We start from the raw sequence: 27,701 nt of genomic DNA on the forward strand, positions 1-27,701 counted from the left end.
AATCACAACATGGCAACATTACAGATCCCTTATGGGCATTGGCCCAACCAAAATAATAACGCTAGTTATCAGGAATGTTTTTTCCCCCACAAAATGTACTTCTACAATTGGTCTAGCCCCGCCCCTGTGTACAGTTGCACACGTCACGCTGACAGGGTTTGTGTTCCTTGAAGTCGCACGCGGTTCTGAGCAGGAAGGAGTTTCGTTTCCGCGGACTTCCCCGCCCCTTGTCAGTAAACGCAACCAGGAAATACAGCATTTAAAATTAGAGTCTCTCTCACACACACACACACACTCCTCTGCTGGACTACATTGGACAACATGTCAGCCGCTGTTTGCGTCTTTATCCTGTCAGCAGTGTGCGGGCACACAGGTAACATCATTCATCTGTCAATCATTCAGCTGAGGGCGCGCGGGTTGTTGCTTATGGTTATTACTCTAAGTGCTTTCAGCAGGAACTTTGACCTGTGTGTGTGTGTGTGTGTGTGTGTGTGTGTGTGTGTGTGTGTGTGTGTGTGTGTGTGTGTGTGTGTGTGTGTGTGTGTGTGTGTGTGTGTGTGTGTGTGTGTGTGTGTGTGTGTGTGTGTGTGTGTGTGTGTGTGTGTGTGTGTGTGTGTGTGTGTGTGTGTGTGTGTGTGTGTGTGTGTGTGTGTGTGTGTGTGTGTGTGTGTGTGTGTGTGTGTGTGTGTGTGTGTGTGTGTGTGTGTGTGAGAATGATCATGAAAGTGTTCTCAAAGCTGGTGAAGGGGCAGCTAGTCTGAATGGCTTTGTAGACTGCAGGGTAGCTGGTGGATTTACTCCAGGTGGAACTAAAGTCTGATTTAACACTTGATTAGATTTCACATCATTCATGAAATGCTGCTTACTTGAATACATGATGATATACAGACAGCAGCACAGTTAAAACATGTTTTGCTCCTTTTGATTGTATAGTGAAATGAAAAGCAAAGTGTGATAATACTAACGGTGTACGTGTGGACTGTGCAGTGGTGTCAGGAGGCCTCAGCAGACCCACTAAGGTCCGCCTGACCTCTCAGGACATGAACCTGGTCCTGAGCTGGGACTCGCCTGCAGGACCAGCCGGCCTGCTCTACACAGCGGAGTACAAGTGAGTCAGCCGCAGGGGGTGAAGTAACTTAGTACATTTACTCAGTTACTGAAGTACAATTTTAAAGGGACTTTATTTGAGTATTTACATTTTTGCTACTTTGTCTTTTTTACCAGGTAAATGATGTACTTTGACTCCACTACATGTATTTAGTACCCTGCACATTTGGATCTTATATTAACAATTATTAGATGCCATATTTGTCTATAAAATATCAGAAAAATAATTGTCACAAAATATAGTGGTGGAATGTAAAGTGTATTTACTATAGTATCGTACTTAAGTACAATTTGTAGGTACTTATACTACCGAGTATTTTTATGTTTACACTACTTTATACTTGTACTCCACTACATTTATCTGACAGCTTTAGTTACTTATATGATTCTGTTTTCTTCAAGTTTGTATCTTCTTGGTCAAATGCACTTATTGTAAGTCGCTTTGGATAAAAGCGTCAGCTTAATGAAATGTAATGTTACTTGTAATTTAAGAGTAAGATTATTAGCTAATAACAAATTCAAATCAACTTATACAGTAAATGACATGTTATAATAGGTTAGATGCCGTTTGATGCTTATACTTTTGTACTTTTATTCCAGTAAGATTTTGAATGCAGGACTTGTACTTGTAGCAGAGTATTTCTAATAGTATTGCTACTTTTACTTAAGTATAATAAGTACTTATTCCACCTCTGCAAAAATTACATCACAAATTCTCAGTGCAAGAGACAAGGTGGTTTAAACTTTTAAATACATACAAAACTTCTTGATTCATCATTTCAGATGTTCACTTCTTATGAAACTGAGGGTCACTCAGCAGCACCCAGAGCTGGAGAAATATCCAGGGATGAGGGTCAGCATTTAATACATTTTAGAGAAATCACCTTCTTTTACCGTTTACTCTCTGGATTTGAAGAGCTGCATAAGGTACGTGAATGCTGGATGCAAACAACTGAGGCGTAATCAAGTTTGAGTTAGTCCATCAATACTTGGATTCCCATTATTCTAACAAAAACACTGCAGCTGTTAGTCAGGTCAATGTTATTTGCATTTGAACAGACTGTGTCTGCTCCATCGTTCATGCTGGTGTGTTTCTCTGAATGCTGTGATCAGACAAGCAAAACTAAATGTTCATGTTTCCTGCTGATTCATTGGTAAATGTTCTAGATGTCAGCCAATTCATCTTAATCGTAGGCAAAGTATTTGTTTTGGAAAATTGGTGAATGTGGTGTGAGAGGTGGCTGGATTGATAATATCAGTTTTGTTTGTTTAGACGGAGGCTCTGGGTCTAACAGACAGATTGTATCAGGAGCATCATTTAACTGACAAACCCACAAAGCAAACACCACTCGCTGCACCCCCACCACTCCCCCCAACCATACCTGCTCCACAGAGAAACTGTGACCATAAGCCCTCCCTTTTTATATCAACAACAACATGAGCGCTGTTGCACTAAAGTACTGGGGTTACGTACTGTAACCCAGCTTCTATGAGTATAGGCGCAGCCCTCTAAGGCTATCTCTATTGGGTAATCCCACTGCACGTGTGCAGCACTGACAGACTTAATCCACGCCCACCTATGACGTGGGCCCCACCTCCGGCCTCACTTCCCTATAAATAGGAAGTAGGCCCGACCATCTGCCCCCACACAAACAGCTTTTCTTCAGCTATTCGCGGAGCCAGTGGGGCCGAACCTTAGAGGGCTGCGCCTATACTCATAGAAGCTGGGTTACAGTACGTAACCCCAGTCCCATATCGTATAAGACTTCACCCCCTAAGGCTATCGCTATTGGGTTAAGGGCGAAGCAGGATGTAGTCTACGCCCCACTGGTCCGTCCGTTACCAGAATCACAAAACAGACACCTACTCAATTAATAACCCATGTCCATTTCGCCATGCGTAATGGAGCATCACATTCCCAGGGAATATAGCATTTAAAAAATGAATATTTTCCATCAGGGAACGAAGGTAGGCTAAATAGGCTACCTGTCGTTTAAAAAAGTAGAGACCAACATCTCACTTGATTAAAAACGATCAAGGAGGGGGAAAAAAGGGCAGCTCTCTACGTGGCGACAGGCAGGAGAGAGGGCAGCTCTCTACGTGGCGACAGGCAGGAGAGAGGGCACGCAGTTGAGTCCCCGACATTACTCATTCTGGCAGGATATTCAGTACTGAATGTGTCAGAGAGGAATGGGAGACATCCCTCAAATAAAAACGAATACAAATTAAACATAGTCGCCTCCACTCTGAGCACTGTTCTTGTTGTGCTGTGGTAGTCATGGTGACAAGCCATGCCAGAGCCCTTGCCGCTGTTGCCTGTGAAGAAACCCAAAGGGGGCCCCCCCCGAAAGGGCTGTGAAGGGGTCTCCACACGCTGCACCTCACACCGGCTCTCATCCTGTCTCTGTTTAGGAGAAGGCTCATAAACAGGACCCTGAGGCGTATTCACGCTCCAACTCGCGGAGGTGTGTGCAGTGCTATTCACCTCGTGCGTAATAACCACGCTAGGTTTATTATGACTGTGTGTAGGCACAACTGGGACTGCTTGCTACCCGACAGGATAGAAGTAGCCGATTTAAATGTCAAGCCCTGCTGTCTATTAACCGACTGGTTAGATACCGCAGGCTTATACAGCGAGCCTTGCTGCTTGCTAACCGACAGATTAGAAACAGCCGGCTCAAACGGCGAGCCCCTCTGTTTGTTAACCGATAAGTTAAAAACAGAAGGATTATGCAACAAGTCCTGCTGCCTATTAACCGATAGATTAATGTCAGCCGGCCTGACTAGTGTGGGGGATATGTGAGACACAGTTGCTACAGACACACTGTTGGAATTTGAATCCTTTTTATTCATAATTCTCTCTTCCCACATAAGTTACCCCCCCAAAGAGTCGGAGGCTCTCTCGGAGGAGCAGACCAGTAGCGGGGGTTCTTCGTTCCCCTCCGACTCATCGCCTGCAGATCCCTTCTCTGTGGCGGAGGAGCGTAGACCTGGGACGGAGCCCCTGCAGCTGCCGAAGGGCGATACTGACGCCGTTGCTGATCTCGCCGCTGCCTGCGATGCCCCCGCTGAGACTGTTGCGGGTGCTGTCGCTGCTGCCGCTGAGGACGTTTGTCCTGAAGCCAGCTAGCGTGACGCCTTATGTCGTCTGCCTGTTCTGCCGCAGACTTCATAGCCTCCGCCATGGTGTGAAACTGGGGACCGAACAGTCCGTCCGGACTGATTGGAGCCTCTAGTAAATCCTTTCCTGCACCTTCCGGTATAGCCCCCTGCTGTAGCCAGAGGTACCGGTGGACCTGCGTCGCCCACGCCGCAATCCGAGACTGTGACTGACGCGCACAGGGTAAGTGCAGTACTAGCCGCCTTACCTATCTCCTCAGCCTCCACTGAGGACATGGTCTTCGACTGCTCGGATATTTCCATCATGGAGTTGGACAGCAACGCCATGTTGTTCGCTGACGCCTGGAACGCACACTGGTGTATGCGGTCGGTCTGCCGGGCGACAAACCGATCTTTGGGGGCAGCCAACATAGGTTGCTGTCCGGTAACCGTGCTGGCCTGCTTAGCCCCAAAGAACGCTGTGAGGTTCGGCTCTAGAGGAGGCACGGTCGGAAACCCCACATCCGTGAACCCCTCCACTCTCGTGAGGGGAACGTATGTTCCTACCGGAGCCTTCATTGTCCCAGGGTCCGCCGCCGCCCCCTCTCGGTACTTCCTTATGGCCGGGGAGCATGGCCAGATCGGGTCACTCCTGACCCTGTGCACCCGGGAGAACACCCCGGACATATCATCCGGAGGCGAGCTCTCCTGAGCTAGGGGAACGGAGAGATTTCTCCAGACGGCCGCCTTATAGATAATCTCCGGGAGTTCCAGGAGAATCCCGCCAATCGATGGCAGAGCCGTGGTGGCGGAGATAGGGATCACTGGATCATACGCCGGACCTACACCGGACCCCATATCTGTCCCCTCCGTCCGGAGGGCAGAGATGATGGGGGAATCAGCGTCCGCTCTCTGCTGTCTGAGGGCCAGCGGGAGACGGGCACAATGCGAGCATGATACCCCGGGAGTGAGAGCAGCGTTCGCATGCTCTATTCCCAGGCAGGACTCACACTGTGAGTGCCTGTCAAAGCTCATAATGTAGCCCGACCCGCATGCAAGGCAATCCCTGACGCAACCTTGATTTTCCTGCCCAGTCTCCATCTTACCAGAAAACAAAGCTTTTTAGTAAACGGCTCTGAAAAGAGCTTGTACAGTGCTTCTGCAACGGAGTACTGAAGAAAAGTGGGAGCAGATTGTAGGGCCTACTTCCTATTTATACGTAAGTGAGGTCGGAGGTGGGGCCCAAGTCATAGGTGGGCGTGGATTAAGTCTGTCAGTGCTGCACACGTGCAGTGGGATTACCCAATAGCGATAGCTTTAGAGGGCGAAGCCTTATACGATATAGAACCGTCTCTTCTCGGAAAGAGGACGCTGAGTATACACAGCACACTGTTGAACAAATCTGAGCTGCATTAACCTGGCTGTTCACTGTGCATGTGTGAGGGAGGGATATATCACCAGGCCTGGGGAGTAACATAACACATGTGATGGCATATGTGATCAGGATACAAAAAACTAATACCTTACAGTGACATCAAAAAGAATCAAATAACTGGGGATTAATAGCAGGATTACTATGTTACTAATACATACAGTTTCAAACTCACACACACAAAGCAGAAATCAAATCTGAGCTGATGGGAAATGCTCCGTTTTAGTAATACACACAGTTAAGCTCACACACACTATACAATTAACATATAGGTTCACCTGCTGAATTAAAACAGAACAAATGAAGCAAAGAAAGTCAAAAACCATAAAGCAGATCCAGGCAGTAGGCGTATAGATTCACACTTAAAGTATTATCCTACAGAACAGTACAGCTCACAGAGAAGAGAAAACATCCGATCATTTTACAACAAACACTGTGTTCTTTTTAGATTACTAACACTGTCATCCTGCCAGTAATCCCCAATATTTAAAATTGTAATTTGATTAGGTCTTTTTAATGTAACTATACGGGAATACAGTTCCTTTTGTTAAAGGATCGTAATGTAATCTCTGATTCCTGTTAAAAATTAGATTTTTCTGAAATGTTTTTATATTTTGTCTATCATTTGAAAAAGATGATGTATTAATAGGTCAAAGGACTGTGTCTCATGTGAAAGGCGTAGTGATGGTCTGCCTACACTTTGAGCTATCATTAACTTTGTTTCCAGCTGCAGTAAGCAAGCAAAGAAAGTTGACAGCCATCTAGGGAAACATATAGAAGCTAAAGGGATATATATTTTCCTTTTGGGGGTGTAGAGTCAAACTGATATAAAGATAAATAAAATGTTTCCAACCACAATAGGCAGCTGTTTTCAGAGGAAAAAGCTCTAAAATCCACAGCATCTCCCGCTCAGCTGCAGACAGCAGGTGACACAGCCACAGCCCAAACCACAACCTGTGAGTCTGAAAAGTGAAGCCAAAGCAGAAATGCCGTAAACCTGCATTTTCCTCTAATATCCAGCAGGGTGCAAAAAACCCTACTACTCACTTGATTTAATACCTCTGTATACTTGTACTGACAATTGTAGGGGTTCAATCTTCTTTCAAGTCTCCTTCACTACAGCGTTATGTTGATTATGTTAATCATCGTCCCATTTAGAGTAAAACAGACGGTAAAACAGTGTAGGCCTATGCTTTAAGCTGCAATCACATAATACACGGTAAAACGACTCAGCACTGATGATGTCGTTATGTTTCTCTGGAGAGAGCGGTCCGCTACCCTCAGCGTCGCACTTGTCGCCAAGCGTTGCGCTCAAAGTTACAATTATTTCATCTTTGACCCAGTAGCGTAGGCAGAAATGTACTTTAGGGTGGGCCTGTAAACAATAGGGTGGGCCAGATTTTTCTTCTGCGCATCAGAAGCTAACAACAATCCCCGCCGGTACCGGTGGCAGATTACTTTTAGAATACTTTTGGAATACTTTCTTTTTCCATAACAGATGGGTATGTTTTGGTGAACAGGAGACACGTATTTTACTGTTTTAATGGCTTATCAAGAACTCAAACACAACATCTTGGTGTCATTCTGAGCTCTCTCATCTGCACCCCACATAAAAAACATCACCCGGACTGCATTCTTTGTACTGTCTTAAAACCTTTCCTTAGAATATGTTATGAATTGTAAGGCGCCCCTAAATAGAATGAATTATCATTATTATTATTATTATTTATTATTATTATTATTATTATTATTATTATTATCTGAAACGATGTAATAACTTTTAAAACTTTTTCCAGTCACTTGCCCCATGCATTCAGCAGCAGCAGGCCATTCACTAAGATTTGATCCCGTTATGAAATGTCATCATTTCGACAATAAAGAAATGCTACATAAACGTTATCTTGCACATTTTATCTAACCATCTCCGTTTCTAACTTTCAATATATTTTGAAAGAGATCTCTCTCATCTGCGTGCGGGGGCGGGGCCTCACAGACACGCTGCATCTCTCTCTCGCTCACAGACACGCTGTATCTCTCTCTCACTGCGTGCGGGGGCGGGGCCTCACAGACACGCTGCATCTCTCTCTCGCTCACAGACACGCTGTATCTCTCTCTCACTGCGTGCGGGGGCGGGGCCTCACAGACACGCTGCATCTCTCTCTCGCTCACAGACACGCTGCATCTCTCTCTCACTGCGTGCGGGGGCGGGGCCTCACAGACACGCTGCATCTCTCTCTCACTGCGTGCGGGGGCGGGGCCTCACAGACACGCTGCATCTCTCTCTCACTGCGTGCGGGGCCTCACAGACACGCTGCATCTCTCTCTCGCTCACAGACATGCTGCAGCGCCGTGCAGTGTGCACACAGTTCTGCCGGTAATGAATATTACATTTTGTGAGGAAACTTTTCCACCAATAATTCCAATAAGTATTCCAAAATGTATTCACTTCAGGTTTACGAAAGTAACTGTAATCAGATTACTCGTTTTTCAAATGTAACGCCAGCTGAATACACTTGATTTTTGTATTCTGATTACGTAACGCCGTTCCATGTATTCCGTCACAACCAAACCCTGTGTATATCTCTCCGGACTGACCGAAAAACACCCACCTCTCCGCCTCTTCCAAGGGACGAGGGAACCGTGCGGCAGAGTTTCCGTTAACATTTTTTTTTCTTCTGACAGCCCAGCAGCAGGAGAGGTGGGGAGAGGGAGGCGGGGCTATTTCATCATTATCAGAAAATGATCGTATAGATTGCTGCTAGATGAGGGCAGTGGGGGCTGTTCTTGGAGACTGGCTTTTTTTTTTTTTTTTTAAACCAAAGTTCATTAGTGAACTTTGAGCCATCATTTCTTTTGCAGGCAGCTCTCTGCCTCTCTCACGTTATTATGGCGCGTGCCGGAACCAACAATCAGTTTTACCGTAAATGAGTTCGGTTCAGAGGACAAAGCACATACAACATTAATTAAACTCGATATTTGTTCACTTGAATTTCACTTTGAATGCTTGGATATTCTCAATGGGTGAATACATTTTTAATAATAATAAAAAATATTATTTTTTTGTAATGACACCGAAGCTTTCTCAGGGTGGGCCAATGAGTAAACTGGGTGGGCCTGGGCCTATGGTGGCTACGCCACTGCTTTGACCTTGTTTACCGCTGACTGTCAACGCACAAACAGATGACTGCTGTATATAGCGCCGCAAGCTAGCAGGGGACATAACAATAAATCCCAAACTAGCTAGCTGTTTTCTCCGCAAGGCTCTGCTACCATTACCAACCTTGTGGTGTTTTAACCCTTTCAAGATAGGTATTGTCTCTATACTGTAACAGGCAGTTGCACTGTACAATGACATTCTTACAGTCAGACTTTCCCACCTAAGTATTAAGAAACTATACATCCAGACAAACATATAAGATAAAAACTAGCATAGAAGAACATTTTGAAATATAAACTGACATACATTACACAAATAAATAAATAAAGAAGTAGACTGTGCATTTTATCGAAGGTGTGTACAATTCCTGTCTCAGGCTAAAAGTCCATGATGTGCTGCATGCTAAAACTGAAACTAAATAAGATGTATAAACAGCAGGGTAGGGTATAGTGTGTAAATATAATTATGCATAAGAATAGATGGATATAACAGTGTGAATATGAATGTAACATACAAAGTGTGTTTTACTTCATAAAAACTGTCCGTCACAAATTGGCTGCCTGTCTTGTTAGTGCAATGTATGGCTCACCAACCATAAATGTTAACACAGAGAGAGAGATCAATAAAACACAAACACAGACATCGTTGAGATTAATTATTATTCAGTTGCGCAACAACAATAATAATCTTGGAGTACATCACCTGCCACAGCAGTTAATCGTGGAAATGCCCCCCGAATACCAGATATATACGTTTTCTAAATGACACACAAACATGTTCCCTAACCATGTTTAATGCACACACATTGTCAGGTTTCCTAAACTTGGACATGATGTAGAAAGGTCATCATCTCAAGACGTCTTTAGGAGTCTTGCAGGATATGAATTATCCAATTAACAAAACCATGTACGTCTGCACATGAACGCACATACATTAACCAACACACCAACATCCTTATCGTTTCTTAGATAATGCATGCTGGATATGAACCACTAACTTTAGACTTTAACTGTATTATATCTGAGGAAGACCTCCCTTGGAATTCCTCTGACCTTTGCCAATTTACTTAACATGGGTACATCTGATCTGATAATTGCGGAAGAGGCAATGGAGCCTCTCTGACCTGTGTTACCTTAATAAATAAGCGAGAAACACGCTGTAATAAGGATTCTGCCATAACAGTCTTTTCCAGCACTCCACCAACTCGTATCACTTTAGCCTCATCCCAATACCCCTCCTCGACTCCTCTCTTCCCCTCCTCCGGGACTTGACCCGGAAATCGATCAAGACACGCCATTTTGAAGGACGTCCCAATAGCTGAAATGCACACGGAGGAGTCGAGGAGGGGTGAGGGAGGAGACGAAAGGGAGGATACACGCGAGCAGACTACGCGGAAGTGTTTTCACTACTCGCATAAAAGCCCCGCCCCCACCTTCACAGCTGGTCCATTTCAACAGAGGAAAACCGACAACTGGAAGATGAGTGGAAAAGCGTCTCATAAGTGCTCACAGCTCCGTGGGAATTATTATGTGCAATTCATTTCTAAAAGGCTTTCACATTACTATAATTATATATGTATTTAAATGTAGGCTACATTTTACACCAAAACGGAACACAAAAGCAGGACCAACCATCATTGAATTCCTTGACTAACAAGAGAAAGATTCATTCATTTAAATAAATATTTAACCAGAAATGGGCCGGTTCTAAGGGTTCTTCAGTTGAGCCCGATGAGAGGGGATACAGCTGTACACATTTAAGAGTGACGTTTGAGTGAACGAGGACATCCCAATTAATACCTGAGGACTCCTCTGTCCTCACGTCACCTCCTCGTGTCTCTCGCTCGCATCTTACGGAGGCGGAGCTAAGACGCAAGGAAGGGAAGCGAGTGAGGGAAAGGAGGAGTCGAGGAGGGGTATTGGGATGAGGCTAGTGAGTTGAAAAAAAAAAGATGGCAGCGACCAAAATGACAAAATCAAGGCTTAAAAACAGTGCTATAGACTGTCCATGTCATGGCTATAACGGTTGAGGTCATGATCAGATATTTCTTTGACAGCAAGGCATACTGCTAGCTTTGTGAGAAGTTACACACAGAAACACAATGACAACTCACACACAGTATCAAGCCCACAGCAGTGGATCATCACACCTGACATTTAAATCACCAATGACAAACCAATAATACCATCACTTTGTCCACAGATGCTCAGTGAATTCATACAAAGCGAGCTGTGTGAATATCTCCACCCTTGAATGTGACTTCACCCGCATTCCACAAGGCATATATCAGTTTGGAAAGTATACAGGCAGAGTGCGGGCGCAGTCGGGGACAGAGACCTCCGCCTGGGTGGAAAGTAACAGCATTACCTTGGACAGAGAGAGTGAGTAGATGCATTCCGACATTTATCAGCAAGTACAGATTATCTGCAAAACATGTCATGTGAGAAACTATTTTAGGATGGATTATTATCGTTAATTGTCCATATAAAATACTGGATAGGAGGGCAGAAATGCAAACGAGAGATGGTTGCAGGTTAAATATACCCCTTTTCCACTGAAATGAGTCCCAACCTCATAGCTGGGGCTAGTTCGCTGTTAGTTCAACTTTCTAAGTCAGAACCCGTTTGCTTTTCCACCAACAAGAGCACGAGAAAAGCCACATCATGACATCACTGTGTACATCGCTGATTATCCCTCTCAATAACAGGGACTACATTCATGCATGGATTTAATAAGAGAACTGAATACGGCTTGAGAAGTCAAATGATCTACGAGGGAAAATAACTCTGGATTTGGCTTTAAGCGCATTTTACAACTTTAAGACACCAATGATTTAAAAAAGGGCTATTCAAGTGTTCGTCCTGGGTAGTTGAATTAGCTTAAAGTATTTTTGGGACCAAATAACGTCACATACATGACATGGATTATGTTGTATCACCGTTTGGGCCCTCAAAAATGTGCTGCAGTGTTTCGTCTCTCATCGACCAGCATTTACCATTTCCTAATGCCAGCTGCCGCTTGAAAGTAGTAATCCAACCCCTGTCTGACTTTCAAACCCATCATGTCCCATGATGCATAATTCCCAATGATTATATATTATTAACTTTTACATTGACAATATGTAACAACATAGTGTTGTTTGTTTAAGTTTCTCTCATATTTCATGGATGATGTTAGCCCAGCCACTAAAGCCATTCTGAAAAATCAACAACCCAATATAGGGCCAACAAAGCAAAAAGTGCTGGTCTTAATTGTCATTTAACATTAACCGCGCAGACCTATAGCATATTAATTATTCCCTAAAATATATTTGATTACTTGTTCCACAATGCTAGCAAATAGGTTGTCATTCAAAGTATGGTGGATATGAAATAATATGTCTCAAGTATCCCTGGATAATATTGCACAGCATTTATAAATCTATTAATAATAATACATACTATTTTTATGGCGCTTTTACAAGTGCTCAAATACACTTAGCATCCACAATATGTTCAACAAATGCTCTGTAATAGTGTTCTAGCCACTTTGTGATCTCTGCGCTTCTCCTTTGCAACAACTTTGAGCTTTTGCCATGAGTTGTTGTTGCTCCACTCAAGCCTCTGAGGTACCCGGACCCCGGTTCTTGGTGCCAGAATGGCAGAGTGTTGGTGCCGCAGTTAAAACTGTTTTTGGGGCCGGGAGCCGGCGCCACAGAATTGGAAACACGAAAATCAGCCCTGGAACCGCCTAGGTGGAAAAGGGATAATAGGGGTGGTGTGAATTTATAGAAGAAGAGCTAGAGTGACTTTTGTTATGAGGGGTGAGTTTGCTTTTCCCAGGGAGGCTATATCTTTGTCATAACTCTTCTCCATCTCTTCCTCAGCCTTCATCACTTCACCCAATGTCTCTCTCCTCTCCAATGCTGCTGCCATCGAGGTTATCATTGAAGATCCAGTGTTCAGGATATCTTCACTCAGAGCGATTTTCAGCTCAGCTACCTACAACATCACCTACTGGCAGGACGGCCAGAGGCAAAAGGTGTGATGAACTCTTTAGGTGTGGTTTCAGGGTTTCCCACACATAATATACCTGGGCGGGCTGCCCAGGTATATTAACGGCCGCCCAAGTATATTTCGCGATATTTTATTTAATTTTTTTAATTCGTCCGCGATCACGACGCCATATGCGATCGATTTACTTGTGGACAATGATCCCTCGCTCTACGCCTCCTCTACCCAGTCCCTGACTTTCCCGATGGCCTGGCCTCTTAAGTGGCCTGCCTCACACAAGGTGACTGGCTGTCCACATGATGTGGCCTGCCGACATGGCCACTGTCATACAGATCATAAATCAAAGCCCTTGATTGGTCTCTGTGTGTCATTCAAGCTCGGGATAAGCTCAGCTCAGGTGAGGTAAAGGACTCTGAGTGTTTAGATAGTTAACTTAGTCTAAGTTCTCAGTGGGTCTCAAACGGTTTGGTCACCATTTATGTAAACATATATTTCCATTTGAGAGGGTAGTGATTAGTAAAATATGCATGAATAAAAAATAAAAAAGTTAACTAGGTGAAAAAAGTTTTTAAACCTGTTAGGCCCGAGCCTGTTTTTCAGGTCTCACGCTCGAAAATGACATTCCCAGAACAAATGACCATATCTTCCCTTCTCAAAGGGTTAAATTAATAATCTTTTTTCTCAAAGTAATGATAAACCTGTGAGTTGGATGTAGAAAAGTCAGAATCAATATAGATGTTTTTTATTTTAAAGAAAATTCAGATTGAACATGGTAAAAAACTGTAAATTATAGTGTCCGTCCAAAAAATATGTTGTACTTATAGTGAAAACTAACCTTGGATGATGGGTTAGTAGACTAAAAGCTTTAGGAATCCAAAGTACAACATATAATAAGTACCCTGTATTAATATTGATGCAAAACAAGTGATATTTGACCTTTTTAGACAGATTCAGCAAAAAAAAACTCTTCTGGGGCCATTCGGGTGGATTTTCCTTATCTCTGGCCCCCCTTGTTCGATTTTGACATGTGACATCTCTTTCTGACCGTTGGAGCCAATAGAATCCAAGGGAAATCGTCCCGCACACACTCATGTTAAAAAAAGGTAGCCTCTCTGCGCATGCTAGCTTGCCTTAGAGGGGAGAAATATCGCTGCTCTGATATCAAGCAACGGAAAAGCTGTTTTATTGTTTATGGATTATCAGAACATTTAAAAGGGGACGCAGTCACATTGGATTAACCTATGGATTAACTACACCATCGTTTTTATCGTTTTAATGCCATTGAAGACCACTTTAGACCAGACAAAGACGAAGGTAAGCCATGTTAGCGTTGTGGGCTACCTAGCGCCACTTGTTTTGATGTACGTTTTTGTTGATAATGTCGCGAGTTTGTATCTTTCAGTGTTGAGATTCTGTCTCTCCTTGCGATTATAAACGATGTGTTCGATGTGCACCTAGGATAAGTAATAAGGGAGCTAGGAGTGATTATCGGTGCAGTAATAGTTTAGCATTTTTCGCTCGGGTCATTTAGATGCTTCTTATGAGACTTGTGTTTTGTTTTGGTACAAATGGTTTGTATCGTCAGTTAGCTGAGATTATTCCCGTTAATCTGCTATAACACATTAATAGGTTCTTAAATATTAAGATCCCCTGAGACACAGTGTCGTGAAAAAAAAAACTAAAGTACCCGCCGGCGGGGACCTTCGGGCTTAACAGGTTTTAAAACTTGTTGAGAGCTAATACTAGTCTTTGCTGCTGCCTCAAAGAGGAGCAGGGGGAAAGGAGGGAGAGGCTGATTCAGGAGCACAGACACACTCACAACTATAAATGAACTAAAAATAAATAAATAAACAAGTTTCAGTGTTTTTCATATTGGATATGGTATGTTATTGGTTATGGCCATGATTTGATGATTATTGACATGTATACAGTTCTGTTTCATATAGGTGTTCCCATAGATCTAGTCTCTTTATTTCCCCCTCAAAATGCACCAGATTGATGCATTTAACTCCAAAATAAAATAAATAAATCTTACCGGGGGAGCATGCCCCCGGACCCCCCTAGAGGATTTGAGGTCCACCCCCACTTAAAATCACATGGATAGGTTCCTAAATACATTTACCATTTTTTTTAAATAGTAACCCATGTCCATATGATTATTTGTGGGTAGTAGATTTAAACTATAGGGCTATCACTATGGGCCCTGCCTATATTTCAGATATGTGGGAAACACTGGGTTTGTTTCACAGTAGATCTCAAAAGGTTCCAATAGAGCAACGCATTATAAGTTATTTCTATAGCATTCAGAGCATGGGGTGAACTGAGGGGGGGGGGGGATAAGAGTGCAGCATGGTTATCTGTGACCTCTGTAGTGTCCTGTAGCCGCTGCACACCTCCACCTTCCTAAACACTCCTCTGCTTTTCCTACAGACCAAGAACATGAGCAACATCCTACAGAACCGGGTGGTTCTCAGTGACCTGGAGCCCTGGACCAGGTACTGCGTCCAGGTCCAGATCAGCACCAGGAGGAGGCCCAACCACCTCAGCCAGCCCAGCACCGCTGTTTGTGAGAGCACCACCATCGGTACGCTCTTTACTGGATTGATTCATTTCTAAAAACACAGTCTGCCTCATCGACATCAAATATTTTGTTCTTCTAGCTCCTCCGTGAGGTTCACATTTCTGGTTCTTACTGACTGAAAAAAGATTTCTGAAACTCTTGCTCCCTTCAGGATGTAGAAAAGTAAAATGTCTGATCCCTGAATTTCCCTCTTTGCCAATACTTTGGCAAATATGAAGAACATCCCAGCTGCACGATATCATAAAAACGTGCGATATGCGTAACATTGTTGAATGTTGCGATGACATTCTCACTTGCGATAAATCATCAAATACTTACATCTACAGTGTTAACGTGAAGCTGTTGATCAGAGTTTGAAAGCTAGAGTGAATAATTGAGTTTTGAGATATTTTTTGAAGGATTCAAGAGTGTTGGCCTGCCTTGGCGGGGGCTGCAGCTTTGTCCTGATTGGCTGTAGTAGGTTAGTATCTGAGGTTAACTGAGGTAGGGGGGGCAAGGTTGTTGATGGCTTTGTAGGTGAGAGGTAATATTTTGAAGTCAACCCGGTACTAATACTCGCAATTCAACTGCAAGTAGTTATAGAGTACAGGGACGGACTGGCCATCTGTGTGTTCTGGAGGATCAGCATGCATTCATTTGTAATAATGTTTTCCTTTAGGCATCATCATTTAGGTTGCACACTGAGAGGGATCAGAGGGCAACAGGGCTAATAAAAACGTTTCCTTCCATATTTGCCATGTAAAGATAGCTTCTTTTATGCTATCAGTTAAGTGTATGCGCTTATTGCTCAAATCTCAACCAGGGCAATACGGCTGTGCCCAGAGTAAAAAGTATATTACGTTTTTCAAGTCAGAAAAAGGCTAGGATGTGGCTTCATCTGTATCTTCATTTGCCAGATACACTATATAGACAAAAGTATTGGGACACTCCTCTTCATCATTGACTTCAGGTGTTTCATTCAGTCCCATTGCCACAGGTGTATAATATCAAGCACCAAGCCATGCAGTCGGCCTTTACAGACATTTGTGAAAGAATGGGTCGTTCTAAAGAGCTCACTGAATTCCAACGTGGTACTACAATAGAATGCCAAAGTTGCAACAAGTCAGTTCCTGAAATGTCTTCTTTCTTAGATATTCCACGATCAACTGTAAGTGGTATTATTGCAAAGTTGAAACGTTTAGGAACCACAGCAACTGAGCCACAAAGTGGCAGTAAACGTAAAGTTACAGAGCGGGGGGGGGGGTACTGAGGTGCATAGTGCGTAAAAGTGTCCAAAGCTCTGCTGACTCAATAACTGCAGAGTTATCTCATTACGCCAATCCTGATTGGCTGGTGATCTTGACGTCAACGTCAGGGAATCCACCCACCCTTTAAGTAGCTTGCGCTGTTTATTAGTAAGTATTAACACACCAGTTAATATTCTTTAAAGAATAAAATCTACACCGTCGCCTTTTTTCCTTTCGGACTAACGGCAAGGTTGGATTTTTTCTCAGTAACGTACCTGTTACTAGCGTGTCCACTCCACGCCGACACCCCGGCGATGGAAGATGGACCCTTCTCTCCCTCACACCAGAGGAGTCAGGGACTCGGAGGCTCGGCTATGCTGCTGCGGGTTTAAGATTTCAGGCACAGACTCACACCAGGTCTGCTCGTCCTGCCTCGGGCTGGAACACGCCCGGGAGGCTATCGATAACCCCGGCTCGTGCGGGCATTGTACCCGCTTCACCATGAAGAGCCTCCGCCGACGGTTAGCACACCAAGCTAGCTTGTCTGGACAGGACCCCCTCATGTCCTCTGATTCGCCGTCCGGCAATCAAGACATGGTGGCGTCCGCCGCAGAGATTGAGCCCCGTGCTGTGTCAGACTGGGGCTCAACAACAGCGACAGCCGCTGAACCGGAGCCCCACGCCGTTTCAGGCTGGGACCCGGTGGCGAGAAGAGCCGCGAGAGCGGAGCCCCGCGCTGTGTCAAGCTGGGGCTCCCAATTGGACCTCACCATGGTTCCACCCGCGGAGGATGTCCTGGAGTTGGACTATATGGAGGATGAAGAGGATACCTCTGAGTTCCTCCTGTTTGACTCGGATGGGGATGACATCTTCGTTTCATCGACTCAGGCTGCAAAGCCGGGAGCGATGTCCGCTCCCCCGGGCGGGAGCACACCAGCTTCGCCCGTCCTCAGCATGGACTTGCAGGCCGTGTGTCAACGCGCTGCGTCCAGGCTGGACATCCCATGGCCTGAAGTGGCCAAGGAGACCTCCAGATCTCGCTACGAGGGGAAGAACTTGCCCCAAGCAGCGAGGACGAAGAGGCAGCTCCTTCCAATCTTTCCGGAGATGCTGGACAAGGTGTCGGTCTCGTGGAGAGACCGTCCCTTCAGCAAAACAAGGCCCGAATCCAGGGTGCCTCCTCCCTGGACTGTGACGGTATGGAGAGGCTCGGCCTGCTCGGCCTGCTCCGCATGCCGCCCATGGAACCGCTGGTGGCAGCCCGCCTCCAACCACGGCTGGCTTCGACACCAAACAGGAACCCCATGCTACCGGCAAAGGCAGACCGGTTCCAGTCAGCGATGACCGAATGGGCCTATAAAGCCGCAGCTTTGTCCGCCAGGGCACTCAACGTCTCCTCACTGCTGACCGCCTACCAGGCGGAGCTTTGCGAAGACATGTCGAGCAGACCTGAGCCTGCCGTGTGGGACGAGATCACAGCGAAGCGGGCGGCCTGACAGCCTCCTCTCCTCTCCTCGATGAAGGAGCTGGAAGTTCCCTGTTCCCCAGCTCCAGAGCACGTTCCAGTGTTAGATGCTCATGTGTTTTCGGGGTGCCACCATGCCCCTATCTTCCCGCCGCCTCGAGTGATGCCAGAACGTCATCCTCAAGTTCGCACCATCAGGGAAATGGACTTAACATCAAAGACAGCAAGTTCCGCTGCCTGTTTAAGTCACACAAACACATGTCATCATTGTTGTTTCAAAATTAATCATTTTCCACTGTCGTTTCCAGGCTTGAAGCCAAAGGCGCAGTCAATAAAAATGAAAAGAAAAACAATAAAAACAATAAACAGTCTGTTGTCTGCCCCTCTTTTGAGAGCGGCTACGGCCTCTCTCAAAAGGCGGACGATAGACGGGATTGTGAAGGCACCACCGCCACGCGCATGTGCAGCGTCGGCCGGGGTTGTCAACCTGGGGTACCACCGTGTTCAGACACTAGAGGGCCCCATAACACAACAAATAGAGACACTGAGGGCAGACGACAGAGCTGTGACATCTCCGCTCGCTTTGAGAAGCGAAAAGTGGAGGATGCTCACAGATTCTGCTTGGGTTTTCAAGACAGTAACACGGGGCTACAGGCTCCAATTCACTGTCACCCCCCCTCACTTCTCGAGCATTCTGTATTCACAGGCCCGGGGAGAGTCGGCCATATTCTAGAGCAAGAGATTTTCTCGCTACTAGAAAAGAAGGCTATATCGATAATACCCGCCGAACAGAGTCAGAGCGGCTTTTATTCCAAGTATTTCCTCGTTCCCAAACGGGGAGGGAACGGAATTCAGAGGTTATACTAGATTTGAGAGCTCTGAACAAATATCTCAAAAGATACAAATTCAGAATGCTCACTCACACATCTCTGTTGCGTCTTGTGCGCCAAAACGACTGGTCCACATCAGTCGACCTGAAAGATGCGTATTTCCACATCCCAGTATATTACCCACACAGGAAATATCTGAGGTTCGCCTTTCAGGGTGTCTGTTACGAGTACAGAGTACTTCCCTTCGGTCTGTCTCTCAGCCCGCGAGTGTTTGTACGGTGTACGGAAGCCTCGCGGCTTCCGTACACCGTACTTAGCCCCGTTAAGACAACAGGGTATTCGCCTGGCAACTTATCTGGACGATTGGCTCCTTCTCGCACAGTCGGAGCAAGAGGCTATTACGCAGACGAATGTCCTCGTAAAACACCTGCTCGACCTGGGTTTTGTAATAAACACAGAAAAGAGCATGTTGTCTCCAGCCCAGACTGTACTCTTCCTGGGCCTACGCCTTAATTCGGTGCCCTTTACAGCCCGCCTGTCAGCAGAGAGAGTGAAAGCCTTCAGGGCTTGCCTCGCTCATTTCCAGTCACGCAAATATGTTCTCTTCAGGTCATGTCTGCGGTTGCTGGGGATCATGGCGTCAGCCATTCTGGTGGTATGACTGGGACGCTTACACATGAGGGAGTTTCAGCGCTGGGTAGCTGCCCTCAGATTGGACCCCGCGCGTCATGGCGCGCGGAGAGTGATGGTCACTATGAAATGCGTAATGGCACTGCGCCTCTGGCTACACCAGACTTTTCTAGTATGGGGCATGCCTATGGGTGCTGTCCTATCGCGGAAGGTGGTCACCACAGACGCATGTCTGACGGGCTGGGGGGGTATATACGAAGGTCGACCTGTGAAGGGTCGGAGACCTCCAACGGTCACACATACATTATCTGGAGCTTTTAGCGGTGTTCCTCACCCTGAAACGCTTTCTGCCTTTTCTCAGAGGACATCATGTCCTCGTGAGGACAGACAACACGACCACAATATCGTATATAAACCGCCAAGGGGGTTTACGTTCTCTCCAGTTACACATGCTGGCACGCAAACTGATCTTATGGAGCGGCAGACGTCTCCTCTCTCTGAGAGCGACGCACGTACCAGGAGTGATGAACCTCGGGGCAGATCTACTGTCCAGAGGTGCACCACTATGCAGACTGGACTCTACGTCCAAGGATTGTGAGTCAGCTGTGGGTGCGTTACGGTCGAGCCGCGGTAGATCTGTTCGCATCAAAAGAAAATGCTCAATGTCAGCTGTTCTTTTCAATGCACGATTTAAACGCACCGTTAGGCGTGGACGCGCTGGCGCACGTTTGGCCTCCGGGCCTTCTGTACGCGTTCCCACCCCTGGCTCTGATACCCCCAACTCTGGCCAGAGTGAGAGAACAACGCCACTCACTTATCCTGATAGCTCCGCACTGGCCTGCAATGTACTGGCTGGTGGAGATATATCAGCTGCTGTGCGGGCAGCTGTGGAAGCTCCCACTACGCAGGGACATACTGTCTCAGGCGGGGGGGGGGGCGATCTTTCACCCACACCCAGAGCGCTTGGCACTATGTGGTACAATCTGAATACAGTGGGACTCCCTCAGAAGGTGATAAACACTATTCAGAGTGCAAGAGCTTCCTCCACCAGGTCTCTCTATGACTGTAAGTGGAGGGTGTTTGAGGAGTGGTGCCTTCAAGAAGGACACATCTCTTTTCAATGTCCTGTCGGGGTGATTTTATCATTCCTACAGGACTTAATTGATAAACACAGAGCTTTCTCTACGATCAAAGTGTACCTGGCTGCTATTGCTGCATGCCATGTGGGCTTTGAGGGAAAGACTGCTAGCCAACATCCTTTGGTCTGCCGTTTTATGAAAGTTGCTCGCAGGCTCCTCCCTGTTTCCACGTCACTGGTGCCCTTATGGGACCTGGCAGTGGTTTTAGATGGGCTCACTCGACCTCCATTTGAACCCCTGGAAGAAGCTGACATGAAACACCTGTCACTGAAGACAGTGCTGTTAATGGCTCTGGCATCTGCCAAGCGAGTCAGTGACATTCATGCACTCTCTGTACATCCTTCATGCACTCAGTTTGCCCCGGGGCAAACGAGAGTGTTGCTGAAGCCCAACCCTGCCTTTATACCTAAGGTTATTGGCTCATGTACCCCCATTGACATTGTGGCATTTCCTCCGCTGCTGTGTTCCTCTGAGGAACAGCGGCCGAATTTGCTGTGTCCAGTTCGTGCTTTACGCACCTATATGGACAGGTCAAAAGAGTTTCGATGCAATTACCTGGGCTAACCCTCAGAAGGGCAAGCCCGTTACCAGGCAACGGCTCTCCCACTGGATTGTGGAAGCGATTGCTCTGGCTTATACGAGTCAGGGTTTGCAGGCACCAACGGACCTGCGTGCTCATTCTACTCGGGGCCTGGCTACATCCTGGGCTTTGTTCAAGGGTGTTTCCATCCAAGACATTTGTGCAGCAGCGAGCTGGTCCTCGCCGCTCACCTTTGTCCGCTTTTACAGGCTAGATGTCTCTGCTCCAGGTGTGGCCCGCGCAGTGCTGGGCCCCGTGTTGAGACAGAGTTCTACCTGTTAAGTTCTGGTTGTTTTTGGTGATTTTCGAGATAAGCATGTCTAGCAATACGGGAGTTTCAATATCCCATAGTGAGACATCGAACGGAGTGTTATGAATGAGAACTATAGGTCACTTACGTAACCCCAGTCCTAAGAGTAACATGAAGTGAGATGTCTCACCAGACGGCCCTTCTTGCTAAGGCAAAGCGAGAAGAGGTGCTTATTTTGAATGACGCTGCGTCGTAGCGCAAGCTACTTAAAGGGTGGGTGGATTCCCTGACGTTGACGTCAAGATCACCAGCCAATCAGGATTGGCGTAATGAGATTGATGATTCTGTTTGCATACGCGTTGAGGCGCATCCCATAGTGAGACATCTCACTTCATGTTACTCTGACGACTGGGGTTACGTAAGTAACCTATAGTTTTCATGGCCGACCAGCTGCATCAAGCCGTACATCAACAAGCACCAGTGGCGGCGCCAGGGTATGGCTGGGGTAGGCTACAGCCATACCAAGATATGGCTTAGCCCCACCTTAGCCCCACCATGAAAAATGATGTTAAAGTAAGCAAAATAAAGTCCGCCAACTCGCGGAGTAAATTGCACAGACAGCAGTTAGTAAGATTGATTTCAGTAGCCACTTGTCTGGAAATACCGAAGACTAGAAACTGTTTTGAAAACTTTTGTCACGTAATGATTGTCTTCTTAATACAACATCTTTGATAATGTCTTCTGGCCAATCAGAATCAAGATAACGGCGTGGTGTTGTTGCAGGAAGTCCCGACGGAGAATACTTTTGCTGTAGTACATCTCTATAAACATCGATACAATATTACGTGTTGATAGAAATCAACACGTAATGAAATAAGACCCCATGGTTTGATGATTGATAGGTGTGTGTGCTGTCTTTCATTTTGACACACACAATGGGGGCTATCCACCCTTATCCACAATGTAAAGTCATTCACAGCCTCTTCCCTCTTCTCTCTGTGAGGAGCAGCTTTCAGAACAAAAGTAACAAAAAACTAAAATGGCATTAATTTTTTTAAACATGTCGTGTAGTAATAGATGTATTTATTTTTCTTCTCAAGAGAGTACCAGAATGTGTATTTTATGTTAGTATTTCAAAAAATCTCCTGGAGGAGAATCCCCCCAGACCCCCCTGCAGGGGTTGGGCTTTCAGCATGTCAGCTCTTTCACCTGTGGGGAAATTGCAGGATTGGCTCCAGGTCACCCTTTTTATTTACTACAAGACAAATGTGCCTTTTTATTTCATACAGTTCAATTTGGATTGAGACAGGGAAATCATCTAAACCTCACGCGTGGCGTTTCACTGTCAAGGGGGGCAATATAGTGTATATGTAATTACATTGCAAATACTGACTTGAGCCCCACCACTGTATACCATAGATTACCCAACAAAAATACTCTGGCGCCGCCACTGCCAAGCACAATGCCAAGCGTTGGATGGAGGGGTGTAAAGCATGCCGCCACTGGACTCTGGAGCAGTGGAAACATGTTCTGTGGAGTGACTAATCAAGCTTCTCTATCTGGCAGTCTGATGGACCAGTCTGTGTTTGGCGAATGCCAGGAGAACGTTACCTGCCTGACTGCATCGTGCCAACTGTAAAGTTTGGCGGAGGAGGGATATGCTATGGTTGTTTTTCTGGGGTTGGCCTGGGCCCCTTAGTTCCAGTGACGGGGATTCTTAGTGCTTCATCTTACCAAGTCATTTTCAAACATTCTATGCTTCCAACGTTGTGGAAACAGTTTGGGGAAGAACCTTTCTGCTCCAGCATGACTGTGCCCCACAAAGCAAGGTCCACAAAGGCATGGTTGGATGAGTTTGGTGTGGAAGAACTTGACCTCAACCCCATTGAACACCTTTGGGATGAACTAGAACGGAGAGCCAGCCTCTCTCCTCATTGTCTGACCTCAGAAATGCTCTTCTGGATTAATAGGGAAAAGTTCCCACAGACACACTGCAAAATGTTGTAGAAAGCCTTCCCAGAAGAGTGGAAGCTCCAATGACTGCTTCAGATCTAAAAGCATTTTGTGTCAAAACATTACATCATCATTAGAAACGTGCTAATCCCAGCTGTGTTTCTCTGCTTCTTTTGCAGATGAAGAGGCTCCTTGGGTGGCAGCCGTGGTGACGTTTGTCGTCACGGCGATGGCAGTGGCTCTGGTGGTGATTGCGGTGGTGTATCGGAAACACATATCCCGCTTTCTCTGTCCAAAAGACGAACTGCCTCAGCACTTTAATGAGGTGTGTATGTGTATTTTTTAACCTTTTAATAATACATGAACAAATATTTTGGTTATCAATCTCAATATTCTAATTTATCAAATACATGTAGTGCATTATAAAAGTACAATATTTGCCTCTGAATTGTGAATTGTAGTGGAATAGAATAGTAAAAGCCGCAGAACATGTAATTACAAAATTAATGTACCTTACATTTTTTACAATTACAAGTAGTTAAGTAAATATAATAACTACCAGTCCAGCACTGCTCAACTATTTTCCCTTCAAACCCTGTTATGTCTTTGCTCATGAGGAAAGTAACATGAATCGGCTAAATGTCCAAAAGAAATGGCACACTCACTCCCTCTGTGCGCATGTGTATTTGTCAGAGGTGGAAAAAGTTTTCAGATTCAGTACTTCAAATTTGAAGTAACAGAGTGTAGGAATAGTGTGTTACAAGTACAATTCCTGCATTCAAAATGTTCCTCAAGTAAAAGTAGATAAGTATCAGCATTAGGGTTGCAAAGGGGCGGAACATTTCCGGTACATTTCCAGAAAGTTTCCATGGGAAGTTAAGCTGGGGAATTTGGAAATATTCGATGCAAAATTAAACAAAAAACATGACATTTCAACAGATTTCTTTTTTTTTTTTAAAGTAGAACAGAACAAGTTTTAATTATTTAATTATTTATTTGTTTCATTGAAGAACGAAAACAGGAATGTTGAGTTAAATATCACTCATCCCCCCCAACCCCACTCATTAAACAATGAACAAAAATGCACCTCCCATCCAAAAATCCCCACAAAGTCCCATTCAAAATGTTAAATGAAGAGATGTGGCTTCATTTGTCTTGTGCTTTGGGCTCAAACGTGTGATCCAGTCTTCTCGAAATCATCTGTGCATGTGATGGAGGAATGCACAGTAGGGGGTGTCGTCTCAATAGCCATGCAGTAAGCAGTGTGCTATGGCATGGATATTCAAGTGTACTTGAATGGCATCTGTTTGTTTTAGTCAAGATTATGCTAAAATATACTTTTCCCAACTATATTTAAGTTCCCTATGAAGAGCCAACCTTCAATTTAGAAAATTCCCAGTTTATTCCCGTTAATTCCCATGGAAAGTTTCTATCTTTGAAAAATCCCGGAATTTTGCAACCCTAATCAGCATCAAAATATACTTAAAGTACCAAAAATAAAAGTGTTGATTATGATTGGCCCATTCCAGAATAATATGAAATGTTTTATAATGATTGATCATGAAAGTGTTCTCAAAGCTGGTAAAGATGCAGCTAGTTTGAATGACTTTGTATACTGCAGGGTAGCTGGTGGATTTACTCCAGGTGGAACTAAAGTCTGATTTAACAGTCGATTATATTTCACATCATTCATCCACATCTGTAAATTAACTAAAGGTATTAAATAAATGTAGTGGACTAAAAGTACACAATTTACCTCTTAACTATAGTGGTGTAGTAGTAGTAAAACATTTTACCTCAAAATTGTTTTTAAGTACAGGACTCGAGTAAATGTACTTTGTTACTTTATGCCACTGGTATTTGTTCAGTAAGAGTCTTTAGCCAGGTATTAAACACAAGTTCCCCCCCCCCCCCCCCCCTCAGGACCTGACGAAACGCCCTAACTCGTCCTGGTACATAGCCATAGCCGAGGAGATCTTCCACCAGATGAGCATCATCCCAGCAGACAGCAGTGTCCTGGAGGCAGAGCACCCCCTGGAGGCAGAGCCGCCTCACAACACACAGACATAGGGCAGGGGGGGAACCGCAGAGACAATGAAGAAGAGCTGATCTGCAGTCAGGTGAGACTGTAACAGATTATCAGCAGGGACACTGAGAAACAGTGGAAGCATGGATTCTTGCCTGACATCAGAGTTTGAGCACATTTTCCAGGAGTCCCATGTGAAACAGTGAAGAGGGGAGATGGCAGAGCGACAGGAATGATAGCTCATCCTGCTGATGTTGTTCCTGTGATGGACAGGTGTAATGATTTCACCTCATGCTGATAGGAGCATGGCACCCTCACAAGTATTTATGCTGCCATGGTCAGGGTCGGGAGGATTATTTATTATAAAAAAAAGTAATTGCTAGTTACCTATACACGTTTTTTTAAGTAACTTCATCTGGGTATTGAAATATTAAAATAATGTAACCCGATTGATGCTTTCCGTTCGTACTCTTGGATTACCTAATTGTCAAATACAGGCTAATAAATAAAAGAGAAAATAAATAAATATAAGATGTTTTTTACTTAAAGGTGGGGTAGGTAAGTTTCAGAAACCGGCTCGAGTGCACTAACATTTGAAAGTACACAGCCGAAAAGAATCCGCCCCTTCCTTCAGACTTCCTTACAGAGCACCTCCTCCAACACACATGCACGCCCAATGAGGGCACGAGATACATTTGTGCGTGCACGAGATGGAAGGCTGACAGACAGGGCGGCAATTGAGAGAATACTGTAAAAAGCACGACCAATCCGTTTAGCCGGGCCGACTAAACGGATTGGTCGTGCTTTTTACAGTATTCTCTCAAACTTAAGTTGGAGAAACCGGCTCGAGATACACTTTTTGTTATATTACATGGAATGCTCTTAAAGGTGACATGTCATGCTTTTCCGGTTATCACCCGTCCCCTTGTGAGTTATGAAGGTTTTTATGCTTCAAACAGTCTGCAGAGTCAAAACCCTCAAAGTACACCCTGTAGCGAGTAACACTCTAACACAGAGAAGAACTCCCCAAAACGCCTCGTTGGTGAAACGTCATCATCCATTTGATTCTTCCGGGTACATCAGGACGTCATGTTGTAACCGGAACGAAATGGACCAATCCGTGGAGCCGTTACGTTAAGTCCGCGGAGCCGTTACGTTAAGCCCCCGCTGATTGGTCCAAATTGACCAATCCACGGACTTCCTCACACACACACGCAGCTCAGCTGATGTCTCCTCCGGGCTGCTGCTGATAACAGACAGTTGGGATCGCGGCGAAATTCTCTCTGCAGACCCATTCTCACAGCGTTCATCAACCTTTTTCTTACTCAATATCAAGCCACACTTATTGTTTTTACTTCGGCTGTGACTTTGTGTGTGCTCAGGGTGAGTTTGGCTGTGTTTCGCTGTGTATCGCTAAACAAGGAAATCACCTCCACGGAGCTCAGCGCGATTCACAACGTGAAACAATCGGACGTTGTGAATCCCCCTCGACATATTTAGTATGAAAAATGATTTAATTTGAAGGAAAAACTGTCGTTCATTAAGCATATTCAGGCAGTAGCCTATGCATCTTAATCATAAGAAGTGGTTTTATTTACAGAGGGTCTAACAGACATGTTGTATCAGGAGCATCATTCCACTGACAAACCCACAAAGCAAACACCACTCGCTGCACATCATTCCATTACAATGATCTGTTCATCCCCAAGCCTTGCCATGGTGCTATAAGAACCAACATGTACCATGTGACGTAAAACACTGCATAATCTGCCGTTCAATGGGCATCACATGTTGTGAAGCATTCATGGTTTTAATATCCCTTATTGTGGTAATAGGAAATGTTCCTAATTGTATTTTTATGGTGAACATTGAAAACTAAACTAAATGTATTTGTCTCTCACAGTTAGCTAAATGTTTACACTTTATTGTTGTACTCAGTTCCACTTGAATAAAGTATTTTTGTACTTGTGCTATGAGTTGCTGTGTTGATTGAAAAGAAACAATACACAGAAAGGTTAAGAGTCGTTCATGAAATGGAATTCAAATAAATGTGAGGGGGAAACATGTGATAATGAGCAACTGTGGTAGCTCATTATCACATGTCAATATTTGTACTCAATGGGTGTTCTTTACACTCTCAGGTCCAATGAGTGACACAACAAGGGAACCCAGTAAGCTGTACACATTACATCCTACTTACAGATGGGCCCCAGACAGTGGAGACAAATTCACCA

The 27,701-nt window shown here is 45.1% G+C and overlaps 1 protein-coding gene across 1 annotated transcript; it reads left to right on the forward strand.

The window, feature by feature from the left end:
- The first annotated feature begins 221 nt into the window (after positions 1-221).
- Positions 222-27,437, forward strand: LOC117466584 (interleukin-10 receptor subunit beta-like). The gene is made up of 7 exons (XM_034109915.2): positions 222-373; positions 988-1,108; positions 10,998-11,176; positions 12,661-12,815; positions 15,218-15,371; positions 23,621-23,766; positions 25,365-27,437. The coding sequence occupies exons 1-7, from the start codon at positions 322-324 to the stop codon at positions 25,509-25,511; spliced, it is 954 nt and encodes a 317-aa protein (XP_033965806.1). The 5' UTR covers positions 222-321; the 3' UTR covers positions 25,512-27,437.
- The last annotated feature ends 264 nt before the right edge of the window (positions 27,438-27,701 follow it).

This window comes from Pseudochaenichthys georgianus, chromosome 21 (assembly GCF_902827115.2).
Source record: "Pseudochaenichthys georgianus chromosome 21, fPseGeo1.2, whole genome shotgun sequence".
NCBI classification, from domain to species: Eukaryota; Metazoa; Chordata; class Actinopteri; order Perciformes; family Channichthyidae; genus Pseudochaenichthys; species Pseudochaenichthys georgianus.